Source organism: Chrysemys picta, chromosome 6 (assembly GCF_011386835.1).
Source record: "Chrysemys picta bellii isolate R12L10 chromosome 6, ASM1138683v2, whole genome shotgun sequence".
Classification (NCBI taxonomy): Eukaryota; Metazoa; Chordata; order Testudines; family Emydidae; genus Chrysemys; species Chrysemys picta.
The window spans coordinates 128867315-128882558 of record NC_088796.1 but is presented as its reverse complement, the minus strand read 5'-3'; the positions used below and the strand labels follow the sequence as shown (position 1 = coordinate 128882558).

At 45.8% G+C, this 15244-nt stretch overlaps 1 protein-coding gene across 11 annotated transcripts in view; it reads left to right on the top strand.

Moving 5' to 3' along the window:
- The first annotated feature begins 2363 nt into the window (after positions 1–2363).
- The window catches only part of NRG1 (neuregulin 1), a 733358-nt gene continuing 720477 nt past the window's right edge, over positions 2364–15244 (top strand). For 4 of the 11 annotated variants that reach the window (XM_042859160.2, XM_042859159.2, XM_024109272.3 and 1 more), the window contains exon 1: positions 2682–2931. In XM_042859160.2, the coding sequence (XP_042715094.2) occupies positions 2823–2931 (109 nt within the window). In that variant the 5' untranslated portion in view covers positions 2682–2822. Of the gene's footprint in view, positions 2932–15244 lie in introns of all 11 variants that reach the window. The other 7 variants (XM_065549824.1, XM_008172650.4, XM_008172647.4 and 4 more) reach the window with 4 other exon arrangements.

Here is a 15244-nt window from a genome sequence, read left to right as displayed (position 1 = left end):
TTTGGCCACTTCCCATGTAGCCCCTTCTTCTTCACCCTTACCTCAGGATTCTCTGGCTGTTTCCTGCTGGAGCAGAGTCTCTCCCAAGTCTCTTTACCACTGGAGTTTTGCAGCCTTCCAGTCCTTCTTCCGGTCCCAGCTAGCAACTGACCTACTCAGCCCCTGCAGCTCCTTTTATCTGAGACTGCTTCACTCGGACTGGCCACTTCCCCTTAGCCTTGCTAGGCAGGCCTGGAGGACCCACCTTCATTACTCCCTTTCCTGGGGTGGGATGTGGCAGGACCGCAAGGCCTTCAGCAGGGGGTATCAAAGGGCATGGTACACCTGGTCACACAGCACCACACACACTGAGGAGGAAGTGGCCAGGTGACAGGCCGGGGATACACCCCTCCCCACACACACTGAGGAGGAAGGGGCCAGGTGACGGGAGGAGGACACCCCTCCCCACACACACTGAGGAGGAAGGGGCCAGGTGACAGGCCGGGTGACACCCCTCCCCACACAGACTGAGGAGGAAGGGGCCAGGTGACGGGAGGAGGACACCTCTCCCCACACTGAGGAGGAAGGGGCCGGTTGACACGCCAGGGATACACCCCTCCCCACACACTGAGGAGGAAGGGGCTGGGTGACACGCCAGGGATACACCCCTCCCCACACACTGAGGAGGAAGAGGCTGGGTGACAGGCAGAGTGACACCTCTCCCCACACACTGAGGAGGAAGGGGCGGCTGACAGGCCGGGTGACACCCCTCCCCACACACTGAGGAGGAAGGGGTGGCTGACAGGCCGGGTGACACCCCTCCCCACACACTGAGGCGGAAGGGGGCCGGTGACAGCCCGGGTGACACCCCTCCCCACACACCGAGGCGGAAGGGGCCGGGTGACAGGCCGGGTGACACCCCTCCCCACACACAGAGGAGGAAGGGGCTGGGTGACAGGCCGGGTGACACCCCTCCCCACACACCCAGGCGGAAGGGGCCGGTGACAGGCCGGGTGACACCCCTCCCCACACACTGAGGAGGAAGGGGCCGGGTGACACGCCAGGGATACACCCCTCCCCACACACTGAGGAGGAAGGGGCTGGGTGACAGGCCGGGTGACACCCCTCCCCACACACCGAGGCGGAAGGGGCGGCTGACAGGCCAGGGATACACCCCTCCCCACACACACTGAGGAGGAAGGGGCTGGGTGACAGGCCGGGTGACACCCCTCCCCACACACACTGAGGAGGAAGGGGCCGGGTGACACGCCAGGGATACACCCCTCCCCACACACTGAGGAGGAATGGGCGGCTGACAGGCCGGGTGACACCCCTCCCCACACACCGAGGCGGAAGGGGCCGGGTGACAGGCCGGGTGACACACCTCCCCACACACTGAGGAGGAATGGGCGGCTGACAGGCCGGGTGACACCCCTCCCCACACACCGAGGCGGAAGGGGCCGGGTGACAGGCCGGGTGACACACCTCCCCACACACTGAAGAGGAAGGGGCGGCTGACAGGCCGGGTGACACCCCTCCCCACACACCGAGGCGGAAGGGGCCGGGTGACAGGCCGGGTGACACCCCTCCCCACACACTGAGGAGGAAGGGGCGGCTGACAGGCCGGGTGACACCCCTCCCCACACACTGAGGAGGAATGGGCGGCTGACGGGGCCGGGTGACACCCCTCCCCACACACTGAGGCGGAAGGGGGCCGGTGACAGGCCGGGTGACACCCCTCCCCACACACTGAGGCGGAAGGGGGCCGGTGACAGGCCGGGTGACACCCCTCCCCACACACTGAGGCGGAAGGGGGCCGGTGACAGGCCGGGTGACACCCCTCCCCACACACTGAGGAGGAAGGGGGCCGGTGACAGGCCGGGTGACACCTCTCCCCACACACCGAGGCGGAAGGGGCCGGTGACAGCCCGGGTGACACCCCTCCCCACACACCGAGGCGGAAGGGGCCGGTGACAGCCCGGGTGACACCCCTCCCCACACACCGAGGCGGAAGGGGCGGCTGACACGCCAGGGATACACCCCCCTTGGTGACAGCCGGGCAGGGCGGGCGCGGGAGGTAAACACAGCCCCGGGAACACATGGCCGCGGCTGCTGCTGGCGGCTCCGGCGCCTCTGAGCCTCCCAACTCCGCCTCCCGGCCCCCCTCAGCCCCTGGCGCCGCAGCCTGGCCGACAGAGGGGCTGGCGGAGCCCTGAGCGCCGGCGGTCCCCCACCTCCGCCGCCTGCCCAGCTCCATGCAGCAGCGCCGGGCTCGGGCAGCGGCAGGAGCGGCGCAGCCGGGCGGCAGCTCCCCGCCGCCTCCTCCCCGCGCTCGCCGCCCCCAGCCCGCCCGCCTGCCCTAGCCCCCGGCGGCGCCCCCCGCAGCCGGGCAGGGCACCATGCCTTTGCCGCCCGCCGCCTGCCCGCTGCCGCTCCTGCTGCTGCTGCTGCTGGGCACCTCGGCCCTGGCGGCGGCCCCGCCGTGCTCCCCCGCGCCGCCCAGCGTGGGCTCGGTGCAGGAGCTGGCGCGGCGCGCCGCGGTGGTGATCGAGGGCAAGGTGCTGCCGGGGGAGGCGGCCCGCCGGGCAGGGCTGGGAGAAGCGGGGCTGCCGCAAGGGAGGCGGCCGGGGCAGCCCACCGCCCCCGCCGCCGGGACCCTGCGCCCCTCGCCGGCCGCCAGCCCCAGCCCGGCGGCGCCCCCGCCCTGGGTGGCGCGGGTGCGGGTGCACCAGGTGTGGGCAGTGAAGGGCGGCGGGCTGCGGAAGGACTCGCTGCTCTGGGTGCGGGGCGAGCCCGACTCCGCCTGCGGCCGGCTGAAGGCGGAGAGCCGCTACATCTTCTTCATGGAGCCGCTGGACGCCGGCGCCGCGCTCTTCCAGGCGTCCTCCCCGCCGCTGGAGACCGGCCGCAACCTCAAGCGGGAGGTCAGCAGGGCGCTGTGCCGGGGATGTGGTAAGTGAGCCGCGCCGTGCGCCCGGCGGGCGGGCTGGGGATGGGGGTCTGCTCTGCCCTCGGGGGCTTCCTTGGCCGCTGCGCGGGGGTATTTCACCTGGCTGGAGATGGCTTCAGAGAGCTGCGTGGTTGCGGGGAGCGGGGGTGAAACTTTGTCAGCCAGCCCCACGCCCACTTGTGCCATCCAGCGGGCTGGGAGGAAGTCGGTGGCGCTCGGCAGAGGCTCGGTGTGTGAACTCCGTGCCCAGGAGCCGGGCGGCATGTGCTTTGTCTTTGCAAATCAATGGGAGTTTGTGAGGAGAGGCTTCCAAGTGTCACCATAGCTGGGGTGCTGGTGAGCTGTCGATTTCACCAATAAAGGCCTTGGCTGCTTCCCTATCCTCCCTAGAAGTAGGGGGGCTTTGGAGGTTTTGGGGAGTCAAAGCCTGGATGTGTTGCTTAGATTTGTATGTTGCAGTTTGGTTAATCAGAGGCGATGACGGAGCTTTAGCGTTCGGACCATGCAGAAGAGTTAAAGAGGAGTCCAGTTACAAATCAAGGGGTCTGCAAGGTTGGCCCCCCGCCTGGTTTGACAGCTCAGATAACTATCTTGGTTACGTTATGTGGACAGCATGGCTATTTCGGTCCTTTCTGTTCTACTCAGATTGCAATCATCCTGGCAATCCGTTGATTACCTTATCACAGAAAGGAGGCAAGATCTCTTCCCAGCCCCTGTATTACCAGGGCTGCACATGACAACACTCTCTAGATACAAATAAGCTCGACTGGAGCCTATAGAATCCAGCCAGCCAGTGTGAACTGTTTGGGTTAACTGGCTTGTTTTCGACTCTGCACCTTGTCATGTTTCATAACACCTGTAATTTACAGTCTGTCACTCCTCTTTAATTTGAATGTTTCAAGGTGATTCTGTTGTGTGGCTGGGGCGCGAATGGTTGCTAGAGCCCAAGCTGCTAGGATGAGGTGCTTATCAGCTTAGCTCCTGTATTTTTCAACTTTTTTTTTTAGTCAGCCTTGTTTATTTCTCCTTCTCCCTCCCTTTCACCAGAGCAAAGTAAAGCTGCCCCAGTGTGCAGAGGGGAGCTGTTCACAAGCAGTGGTGCTGAGTGTGTGGTGTTGGGATTCCCCAGCTCTGGCTGATAGATGTCACTGTAAAACAAGGGAAACACTCTTCAGGGACCTGTCTTATTAGCTAACATAAAAAGCTGAATAATATTATACAGCAGCTTGTGTTCTCCTGCTGTAGAGTTTGAAGGCATGCCTGTTTAATCCTCTGTAATAACAACTCTGATATGATTAAATACATACAGAGAGGATTTTGTTTTAGCCACAAAATAGGCCCAGCTGAGAACTGCATGTAGAAAGTTTATACTGCTATGAAACTTGTGTGGTAAGAATCACTGTGTAAACCTTCACCCCCAGGATCATTTTGATTCAGAACATTATAACAGTGTCAATGTCTAAAGAGTTTCAAATTTTCATGTCAATTTCCTGCAAGCCTTCAATGGCTACTTGAAACATAGAACCCATATTATCTCTGCCAGCATGGTTTTATTATTGTACTCAGAATGGGAAATATTTAGTTGAGCATTGTTCTGTGCTTATGCTTTTCAATCATAGCAATTCTGTAGTTGCAGAATACTTCAAGCAGCTCAAACTATGAGCAATCAGTGAGAAAATAAGGTGATACAAACACCAATTAACGTAGTAGTTCAAAACAGTCAAGGATCTTGTTGCTGTTTCTAGTCTATACCCATGCAATGTGTGTATATTTACAGTATTTGTTTGCAGCTTGCAATTTGGCAAATATAAAGTAAATGATAGGTTACCTTCTTGCTGCATTTGAACTTAAGAATATGTCTTGTGATGTCTGCTAATGCGTATACATACTATTTTACATTTACTTAAAACCTAAATTGTGGAATGAATAAAGCTGCCACTTTGAAATCAAATGCTGCTTCAATTACTCATGTAAATAACCCAATTCACTTTAGTGGAATTACACCTAAGAGTAAAAAGATAGGGTTGTTCCCTTATTTTTGAAACCTTTCCTTTTCTCACTCATATTTATATGGTGCTGTTTCCCACAGTATCTAGGCACTGAAATCCAGAAGAAAGAAGGGCATAGTATTCCATATAGAAGTGAGCTCAGATCTTGTCTTCCTGGGGTTTGGGTAATTGTCTCTGATTCTTTAAAAAAATCAATTTTCTCAGTCTGTGGTGATGGATACAATGTGCAGAAGGCACAGTCATGCAAGGGTCTCTACATCTGGCACTATCTTTAAGCGGAGGACTGGCGTAAATAGTGATAATATATTTGGTAAATAACAGTGCATAGCACAGAAATATAATGAAATAGAGGAGGTGGGGAATAAATTATCTGGCTAAGAAGTTACTGAATGATCAACAAGATTAGCAGGGGATGGGAGGGGCATTCCCAGGCTTTGTTCGGTATACAAATAAACCACAGGAAGTAATATACTGTAGTAATTGTATGGAAATGAAGATGATCTGTACTGGTTTAAAAATGTCAGGCTAATTTAACATTATTTGGGAGTATTATCTAAAGACCTTTAACTTGCTTTTTGGGAGCAACAGAGGGCCAAATCTTGGCCCCACTGAACTCAGTGGCAAAACTCCCATCAAGTTCAGGATTTTTCCCAGAGTTTTTCAGTCTCTGGGTCAGATCCTCAGCTGATGTAAATTGGCATAGTTCCATTTACTTTAATGGTGCTATACTGTTTTACAACAGCTGAGGAACTGGCCCTCTGTCTTTTTCTTTGACTTCAATTTTGAAAGCTACATTGCTTTCTCTCCTCCTGATCCTGTTCCCAATGAAATCAATAGCAGTTTTCCCATATTTCAGCACAAGAAGGACTGAGTGCCAAGTACTTCTGATTCTTGAAATATTTTGACATTTACTAATATGGGGCCAAACTCTGCTCTTTCTCATCCAAGTAGCCTTTGCTCCTGTAAATGCTCCTATTGCATTCCAGTTGAACTACCCACATGTGTAGTGTCTTGACAATTGGGCCTCCAGTCTCTAAGACCCAGACCCGGAAAGGTATTTAGGCACCTAATCCCCATGTACAGATTCTGTGAACTTTACTCATATGATTAATTATTATTCATACAAGTTGAACCATTGACTTCAAAGATAAAGACTAACTTACATGAGTAAGGGGGCAACGTTGCCTTCTGTCACGGTAGAACATACAGTAGTGGGCTAAGCAGGGGAAGAAAGCTCAGTTAGGATCATTTTGCGGCATTCAGTTGGTCTGCTCTGACCCTTGTGAAATGACAAGCCACATGGAACCTCCTGGGTCTATGCCGATCCCAAGGGATCAACAGGAGACTAATGTCATCTGCATTGAGGCCCTGTGCCTTTGCCTTAACTGTATACCCCCAATATACACCCTACCCCCAACTCCCTGTCAACAGGGCTCCAATAGGGCCTTGCTACCAGGGAATTTCCTGGACCATGGCTGGTCTCCTTACAGGGGTATACCTGTCATAAGTTGTTTGATCTTTCCTCGATAACATGCCTGGGGCTTGTAGGGAATGAAGTGGAGCCCTCAACATTGGGCCATCTATCCCTCATTCCTAGCCTCGGTCCCTTCCTCCCATGAAGATGCCATAGAATGTCTCCCCAGCTGGGTCTAAGAAAGGGGTGAGAATTATGCTGTACATTTATTATGGGGGTACAGTCTGGCCGAGAGTTTGCAGGATTGGGCTCCATATGATCTAAGGAATCTCTCTATATACTTCCTTTTTTAAATGTATCCAAGATGACTTTCTATTTGGCCAAATTTTGTAAGTAAAGCTAGCCTCTCCTCTTCTTACAGTTCATTTTTTATTTGTTTATTTATTTAGGAAGTTCTACAGGTTTACAAATCATTGGCATGTGATTATCAGAGACGAAACAACAATCATTACAACAGTGAGCTTTTGTTTAGAGAAATATTATGCATACAATACATTTTACTATCTTCAAGTGGTGGCTACAGTATACAGGAGCTATTTTTCAGTATAATTAGAATGTGTATCAGCTTTGTATTCCTATGTGTCAGTTGTGTGTAGAACTGTTTTCTCTTACATTCTGAGATACTGTATTCAATTTATATATAATATATTGCATTCAGCACTTTATATGTGTAATGGCATTTAAAGTATATTGACCGTAAGCAGATATTCACATTAAAATACTGCTGTGGGGATTTTCTGTTCAGCATTAAAGAGATTTTTACAAAGCTATATTAAGTGATTAGCATTAAGAATAGCAACAACTTATAGATAAGTAGGCACAAATGTAATTTGCCCAAGTAATATGCTGGTCCTCACCAAAAATATGTTTAAACACATAAATTATGATGTCTAAATTCCATCATGTGAGTGAAGCACTTATTTTACTGAGAAGTGTAACTTTATTAGTTTTTATATTGTGGATATTCAATACACACAAAAATAATTTCTCATCTGAGTTCACTAAGTAAAACTGAAATATAGTCATATGGGAAAACACCTCAGAATACAAACAATTTAAAAACACATTTGAAGCTGAGTTAAAAATAGTTGCTTTACTGTTTACTCACACATGGGAGTATATTTTCCTCTTTATACACTAGGTTGCACACACACTATTCTAATGGACATTACATACATACCCTGTTATACACAGAGGTTAGATACAATCCCTAAGGCTGTGAATCATTTCAATGAGGTTAACAGCCCTGTCTAAAGAATCAGAATAATACACTGTATATCTCACTGGCCTATACATGTTTCTAATTAAATAAAGGAGCAAAGCATATGAATATCTGTCTTGCACTTTAAATATGTTGTCCACTTACTATTTAAATGGATTCACATTATTGCAGTGCCACTTTACACAAATAGACTGAAGTTAAAAAAAATCAGATTTAAAATGCAAATACCTGGCCCTCCCTGGTACTTATTGTTGTTGTTTTAGCTATTCCTGGAATTACTGAAAATAAACTATATTAATAATTCATTTTAAATGGGTATATGAATAAATATCAGTTTGTGGCTGGATAATATTAATAATGTGTCTCTTTAAAGAAAGAAGATATACTGGAAATGCTTGTTCAGAGTTCACATGCTTAATTGCTTTGCTGAATCGAGGCCATATTAATTTTTATATATTTAGTTTCTAATTTGTATTTATATACCAACATTACACTTGTATAAAGGATATATTTTATATCAAGTGTACATATATATATAGGTGGACATATACACACATCATATATATATGTACAACAATAATTTTAGGGGGAATCAGATATTTCAAGAACATTTGAAATCTGATTTTTCTCTTCACTTCAGTCTGTTTGATTCACATTATTACAATGACACTTTAAACAATCTAAATAGTACCATATGTAAAGTGTAGGAGAGACATTTTTCCCTCTCTCCCTCATATATGATTATCATTTATCATTTTATGGGCAAGTTACATAATAAATATTTAAAGTTAAGTCTTCACAGTGTATGTCTTCACTAAATTTAGATTAAACTACGAAGAGTTAACTAGTGTAAACTCTGATTTTACCGGAGTTTTATGGAGACTGGAAAATTCTCTCAGCCTGTCTCATGACTGACTGTGCTTTATGCGCCAAAGGCTTACACCCACAGAAAAATTTAGTAACTTGTGTCAAAACCTGCTTCAAATCCTCTTTGCAAATTAATGTTTCCTACAGCAACGTATGACACAAAAGTGGTCCCATGCATAAGAACCTTAATCTGCAAACTCTAGAAAATAATATGTGATTTGGAGAAATGAGGGCAAACTCAAAATACTATGGGCCAGATTGTTATCCCACACACATCTATGGAGGAGACTATAAATAATGGGTTATTTTGATTATTTATTAACTGAAATATCAACTGATCAAGCTCAAGTTTGGTTTATTAATCAAAGACTAAAAGCAGCATAAACAGAAAAGATAAACTCACCAGTACTGGGGCTCTGTCGCTCATCTGGTTCTGAATTATGACAGTTTCAATGGACCTTTATAGCCAAGGTGTTTTTCCTATATTACAATTTGTGGTTTTAACTAGGTAGCTTAGGATCAGCCAATCAACAGGAAATGTAGACAGTTACATTTCCATTCATATTATCCTTCATATTACCAGTGACAAAGAATAAAAACAGCTTCAAGCTACTTTGACATGGGTTCAAAACAAGTCTTTAACCAATCATTATTAAATGTCATATTCTGTCATGTTTGCCTTTCATTGTTTTTTTCCTTTTATAATGTTCTTATCCCCTTACTCTTTTCTTGTGGTTTTCATTACAACTTTATAACTTGTTCTTCCAGTAGTCAGAGTCAATCACAACCACAGAAACAACTTTAAGCAGGCTGAAAAGATAGGTCACAGAAAAGTCATGCATTTCCACTCTATAAGCAACAGAAGCATAACATACTCAAAGTCATATTCGCTTTTAGTTCCTGACATAAGTTGTGAGGGGTTCTGGGAGCTCTTAAGCCATGCAGGGCTGTGTGGAATTTGGGGAGGGAGGGTTTCTACCAATGTGGTACAACATGTCCTTTGCAACATGGGGGTATAAATCTGTGGGGAAGTGGCAGGCCAGCGGCTTCAAAATATATGGTTCTTTTCAGTGACATGCATTAGAAAGTGTTCAGGTTCTGAAAGCAAAGTTATGTTAAATGTATGCCTATGTTTTATTAGATATATTTGGTCCTCATTCTACAGCTTTTTCTCAGGCAAAGTTCCTGCTGAAATCAAAGATCAGGCCTTTGGTGTAATACACAGTCTGCATTTCTATTGCCTGGATTTTCAAAATGCATGTCATCACAGTATTTGTTTACTATTTTTAAACATATTTTTATGATGAGTTTTCAAAAAATTGTAACAATAATACATCTTTTTTATCATGTTATCAACAAGTCTGTTTATCGCAACAGCTAATATTCCTTTATAAACCACCTAATTTCTATCAGGAACAGTTGTCTGTTTTTTAATGGTTATATGTATGTTTGCACTTCCTTTGTGCAAAAGAGCATTTGGTAATATAGAAGAAGGGGATCATATTCAGACCCGTGAATATAGACTCAATTAATTTTTGCAACAGCTGTCTAAAACACATCCAGTCCTTTTACAAGGCCATTCCTTCTCATCTTTCACATTTGTTATTTAACTATGCTAAGCTGTCTTATTAGTAACTGCTGAAGAACAGTTAATTCTATTGTTCTCAGAGCTGAAAGATATATAATTATTGAAAATGTACTGACGCTAGATTGCATCTACCAGTGGAACAAATCAGAATGTATTAATATCTGTCATTTAAAATATTTAGCAAAAGCAGCTGCCATAAGTGAGAAGCTTTCAATAACAGTTGTGGTTTTTTAATGATCATTTTTCACATATAAAATATTTTCTATAGTAATTTTGTAAAGGGGCAGATTTGTTGCCAACTGTATCAACGATTTAAATCCAGTAGTTTACAGGCAGGATATTACTACTATACCCAAATGAAATATGTTTTACTCCTTGTGTAATTACTCCACTAGTAATTGCCCTAATCTCATAGCAATGTGCAAATGAAGACAAAAGCAGAATTCTTCTCCCATTTCAAAAAAAAAAAGGAAAAAAATCCCTTATTTCTAGTGATCACCGTAGACTTGGTTTTGCATCCATTACTCATGTGAGTTGATTCACTGACGTCAGTAGGGCTCCTTGTGTGAGTAATAGTGAATCGCATAAGTAAGGGTTGCAGAGTTAGGGTCTTCAATGGACATTATTAACACAAATTCTGCATGTTAATTTTTTCTGCCACTTGTGGGAATAACATTGAACATGGGTGTCACGTTTTTTGCTAATTTTCAATAAACAATTTGATCAGACGAAGGAGCTCATCCCTGTAGCATTTAAAGCCTGATTCTGCTGCCCTGGAATCTATAGGTGCTTTGCTTGATTCAGCAAAGCACTTCAGCACATGGTTGACTTTAATTGTGTGAATAGTCCCAACAATGAGACTAAAGTTAAAGTTAAGCATGTCAATAAATCTTTTTCTGGATAGGGGCCTTAAGCACATTTTGAAGTGCTTTGTTCAATCAAAGATTTAGACGTGCATAAATCCCATTGAAACTAAGTGGAAGGTTTTTGGGTGCTCCAGCTGATGGATTGGCCTTTACTAGATACATAGGCAGGGCCGGTGCAAGGAAGTTTCACGCCCTAGGCGAAACTTCCACCTTGCGCCCCCCCCGCCCCCCAGCTCTGCGGCAGCTCCCCGCCCCCCGGGGAGCCGTGCGGCAGCTCCCCACCCCAGCTCCCCACTGCTCCGCCTCCTCCCCAAGCACGCCACCCCTGCTCTAATTCTCCTTCCCTCCCAGGCTTGCGGCGCCAAACAGCTGATTGGTGCCGCAAGCCTGGGAGGCAGGAGAAGTGGAGCAGTGACGGTGTGCTCGGGGAGGGGGCATAGCAGAGGTGAGCTGGGGTGGGGAGCCCTGCGGCAGCTCCCCCCCGCCCTGAGGCACCCCTGCCACAGCTCCCCACCCTCCTGGCCCGGGGAGCCATGCGGCAGCTCCCCACCCCAGCTCACCTCTGCTCTGCCTCCTCCCCGAGCACGCCGCACCCGCTCTAATTCTCCTCCCCTCCCAGGCTTGCGGTGCCAAACAGCTGATTGACGCTGCAAGCCTGGGAGGCGGGAGAAGTGGAGCGGCAACCGCGCACTCGGGGAGGGGACGTAGGAACGCTGTAAAAAAAAAATTGGGGGCATTGCTTTTTGGTGCCCCCAAATCTTGGCGCCCTAGGCAACCGCCTAGTTTGCCTTAATGGTAGCACCGGCCCTGTACATAGGTTGTGCTGCATTAGCACTCTAAAATATTTGGAACAAGCTGATCCTGAAAATATTGGGCAAAATTATTTTTTATGAGGTAGGATTTTGAAAGTGTTTGAACTTCCAATTTACATTAGGGTCTGCTCGTGTCTCCATTGATGTCAATGGCAAAACTTCCATTGACTTTCACTGGTAGCAGGAACAGCCCTTGAAGTCCAGCACAAATTGTATGGGAAAATGGAGTGGCCATTTGTGACATATTAATGAACATGATTCTGAAATTATTTTTCCTCCCATCACATTTGGAATGTTGCATTGCTGGATCTTTAGGCTTCTGTGTATATTAATTAAGGGGTATTTTTTTTTAAACCAACGGTTTTCATAGAATCATAGAATATCAGGGTTGGAAGGGACCTCAGGAGATCATCTAGTCTAACCCCCTGCTCCAAGCAGGACCAATCCCCAGACAGATTTTTGCCCTAGATCCCCAAATGGCCCCCTCAAGGATTGAACTCACAACCCTGGGTTTAGGAGGCCCAATACTCAAGCCACCGAACTATCTCTCCCCCCATTTCACCATTTTTAATAAATATACATTTTAACAGGTTTATATATACAAAGCATAAAATAGCAACAATAACAATTTATAGTTCCTGTAAGGTGAGATTATGTTTTACTATGAAACACTAGTCTTCAAAAGGAAAAGCATAGTACCTTTCTATTAATGGTAAGATGAATGATTGTTAAGGTTACTGAAAGTCATCAGTTACCTACCTGCTAGTACACCGCCAGCTGGTGATGAGATCCTGTGATTGAGTTACCTTTTATATCAATTTGAATAAAAGAAACATGGAGCAAAGATAAGTTAGAGGGTATTTTCCAGAGGCACGGAATGTTTATGACAAAGTTACTACATCAGTGGAGCTTTTTGTGAGGGTTTCAGATGATTAATATTTTCCAAAAGATTGATTAAATATGAAGAGTGATACCTTTTTGCAAGGTGAACAGATCACTTGGTAAAGATTAGGTATTTGACATCACATTGATAAATACACAGTTCAAATGACCCTGTGTGTCATATTTAAGCAGACATAAATCTTACTAATAGTGTCAGCATCTGGGAAGCAAGATATTTTCTCACAGACATTCTGAACACTAACAGCATAAGAGGAATAAATAGTTCAGAGGGCTATTATTCTAAACATTTGTGCTGAGATTTTCAAAGCCACCTAGGGGATTTGTATGCTCAGTTTTCTGTAGGACTCCCAATTCCTATTAAAAATTAATAGGAATTGTCAATCCTAATCCCCTAGGTATCTTTGAAAATCCCATCCTTATTTGCTAAAGCAGAGAAAAGTGGGAGTGGCTTGCAGGTACATAGTGGCCATGCAGCACACTGTTATATAAACACCCTAGTATGGATCTTGACCAGAGGTTGGTTGGATTGTGGGTGCCAAGGAAGAAGGGCTGGAAGGTGAATGTCTCATATAACTCTCTGCTCATGACTGGCTGATATTAGTAGTCACTTTTAGCTCTCCTGGCCAGAAGGGACCTCACTGCTTCACAGGGCGTTTGTAAGAGGTACAGAAACCAGTTCCTCATCTGGCATAACTGGCAGAGCGCCAATGACTTTAACAGAGCTATAATAATTTACACCAGCACAGGATTTGGCCCAGGGAATCCTGGAAGGACATTGTTGTTTTTTTCCACAGAATAAGAGGAAAAAGCATAAAGTACAGCAGCAAATAACGTGGCTCATGTTTTGCATTCAAGTATCTTTGTTCATCTTGTGTGAAAACCTTGCCCCATTGAGGTCAATGGGAGTGTTGCTTTTGACTTCAATGGAATCAGGATTTCAACCCTTCAGTTTATTTGGGATCTTCTGAAGGGTACTTTTCCACTATACACATGTGAATATTTTCATTTATTGACAACAGTTAAAAAGATCAGGAGAAATGTCCTGTCATTTGTACAAAGGAGTGACAATTGTAAGAAAGTTAGGTAAAGGGAACAGGAATAATAAATTTAAGGGCAACCTGCATCAGTGGAAACATTGCCTTGAGTATTTTTAAATATAAAATTAAAAAAAAATTATACAGAAGACCGAACTGGTTTGCTTTTAATATGATGTTTATACATTCTAACTTATTTAGGTGTCTAATTATGATCCTGGGAGCAGGTTTGAAAATTGTGGCTATACCACACTATAGCTGAATGTGCAGACTAAATCACTCTATTGAGTAAATTTTCAAAAAGGTCTCCCTTTTGTGGGTGCAAGTAGCATCCACACCTGTGCTCCCCAGATTGCATTGCATGTGCCTATCAGAGTGCTTGTGCTACTAAGGCCAGGTCTACACTAACCCCCTAATTCGAACTAAGGTACGGAACTTCAGCTACGTGAATAACGTAGCTGAAGTTCGAAGTACCTTCGTTCGAACTTACCTTGGTCCACACTCGGCAGGCAGGCTCCCCCGTCGACTCCGCGGTACTCCTCTCGCCGAGCTGGAGTACCGCAGTCGACGGCGAGCACTTCCGGGTTCGACTTATCGCGTCCAGACTAGACGCGATAAGTCGAACCCAGAAGTTCGATCGCTCGGCGCCGAACTACCGGGTAAGTGTAGCCAAGGCCTAAGTATCTGATTTCCATGGGACTTAAATGCGTGCGGAAAATTAAGTACATTCTTAAATGCTTTTCTGACTTGCCTAAATCAGAGCCTTTGAGAACATGTAGAGAAAGAAGTTTCCCCTGCCATGCATGGCTAGTTTTTTGTTTGTTTGTGACTCAACCTGGCTGATTATCTCAGGGGTGTGACTCATAGCAAACATTTATAAGAAAGATATTTATAGAAGGAGGACAATATATTTTTCTCGTCTTTCTCTTTTGTGCAGGGAATATTTGTTCTCATCACTTCTCTCAAGAAACTCAATATTTGCGCTAATAATACAGAATAACCATTGACTTTTGTGCAGAGGTATTGATTTCAGAAATCCCTTTGAAATGTCACATTAATCTATTTAACTTCCAGACCTTGCTTTGGAGGCTCAAAAGAATTTCCTGACCATTCTCAGATGTGTGATCACCTTTTGTCTCTCTTAATTAAGATTTCACGACTTCCTAGCTTTCCCCCTGATCCTGTGTGAATCTAGCTACCATAGTGGTTTAATGGTCCCTGAACTTTAAAAATGATAATGTAGCTCTACTAGTTTGCGCTTTGTTTCAACTAACACAACTCCAAGTGTATGCTTGTGTGTTCTGATATCTTGAGCCTTGAACCTCAGTGAAGCTATTTAAAAATAATTAGTGTGAAAAATCAAATACTAAATTTGTGTAGCGTGTAACTTTCCAACACTTATAGCTTGATTTACAGTATTTCTTTTTGTTTGTACATCCTTTTACTTACAGGTAAATATATACACGTAAAATACCCAGGTATGGACACAGGCTTTATTGTTATATGCAGATAAGAACACAGATACTGTGTTTCCACATAA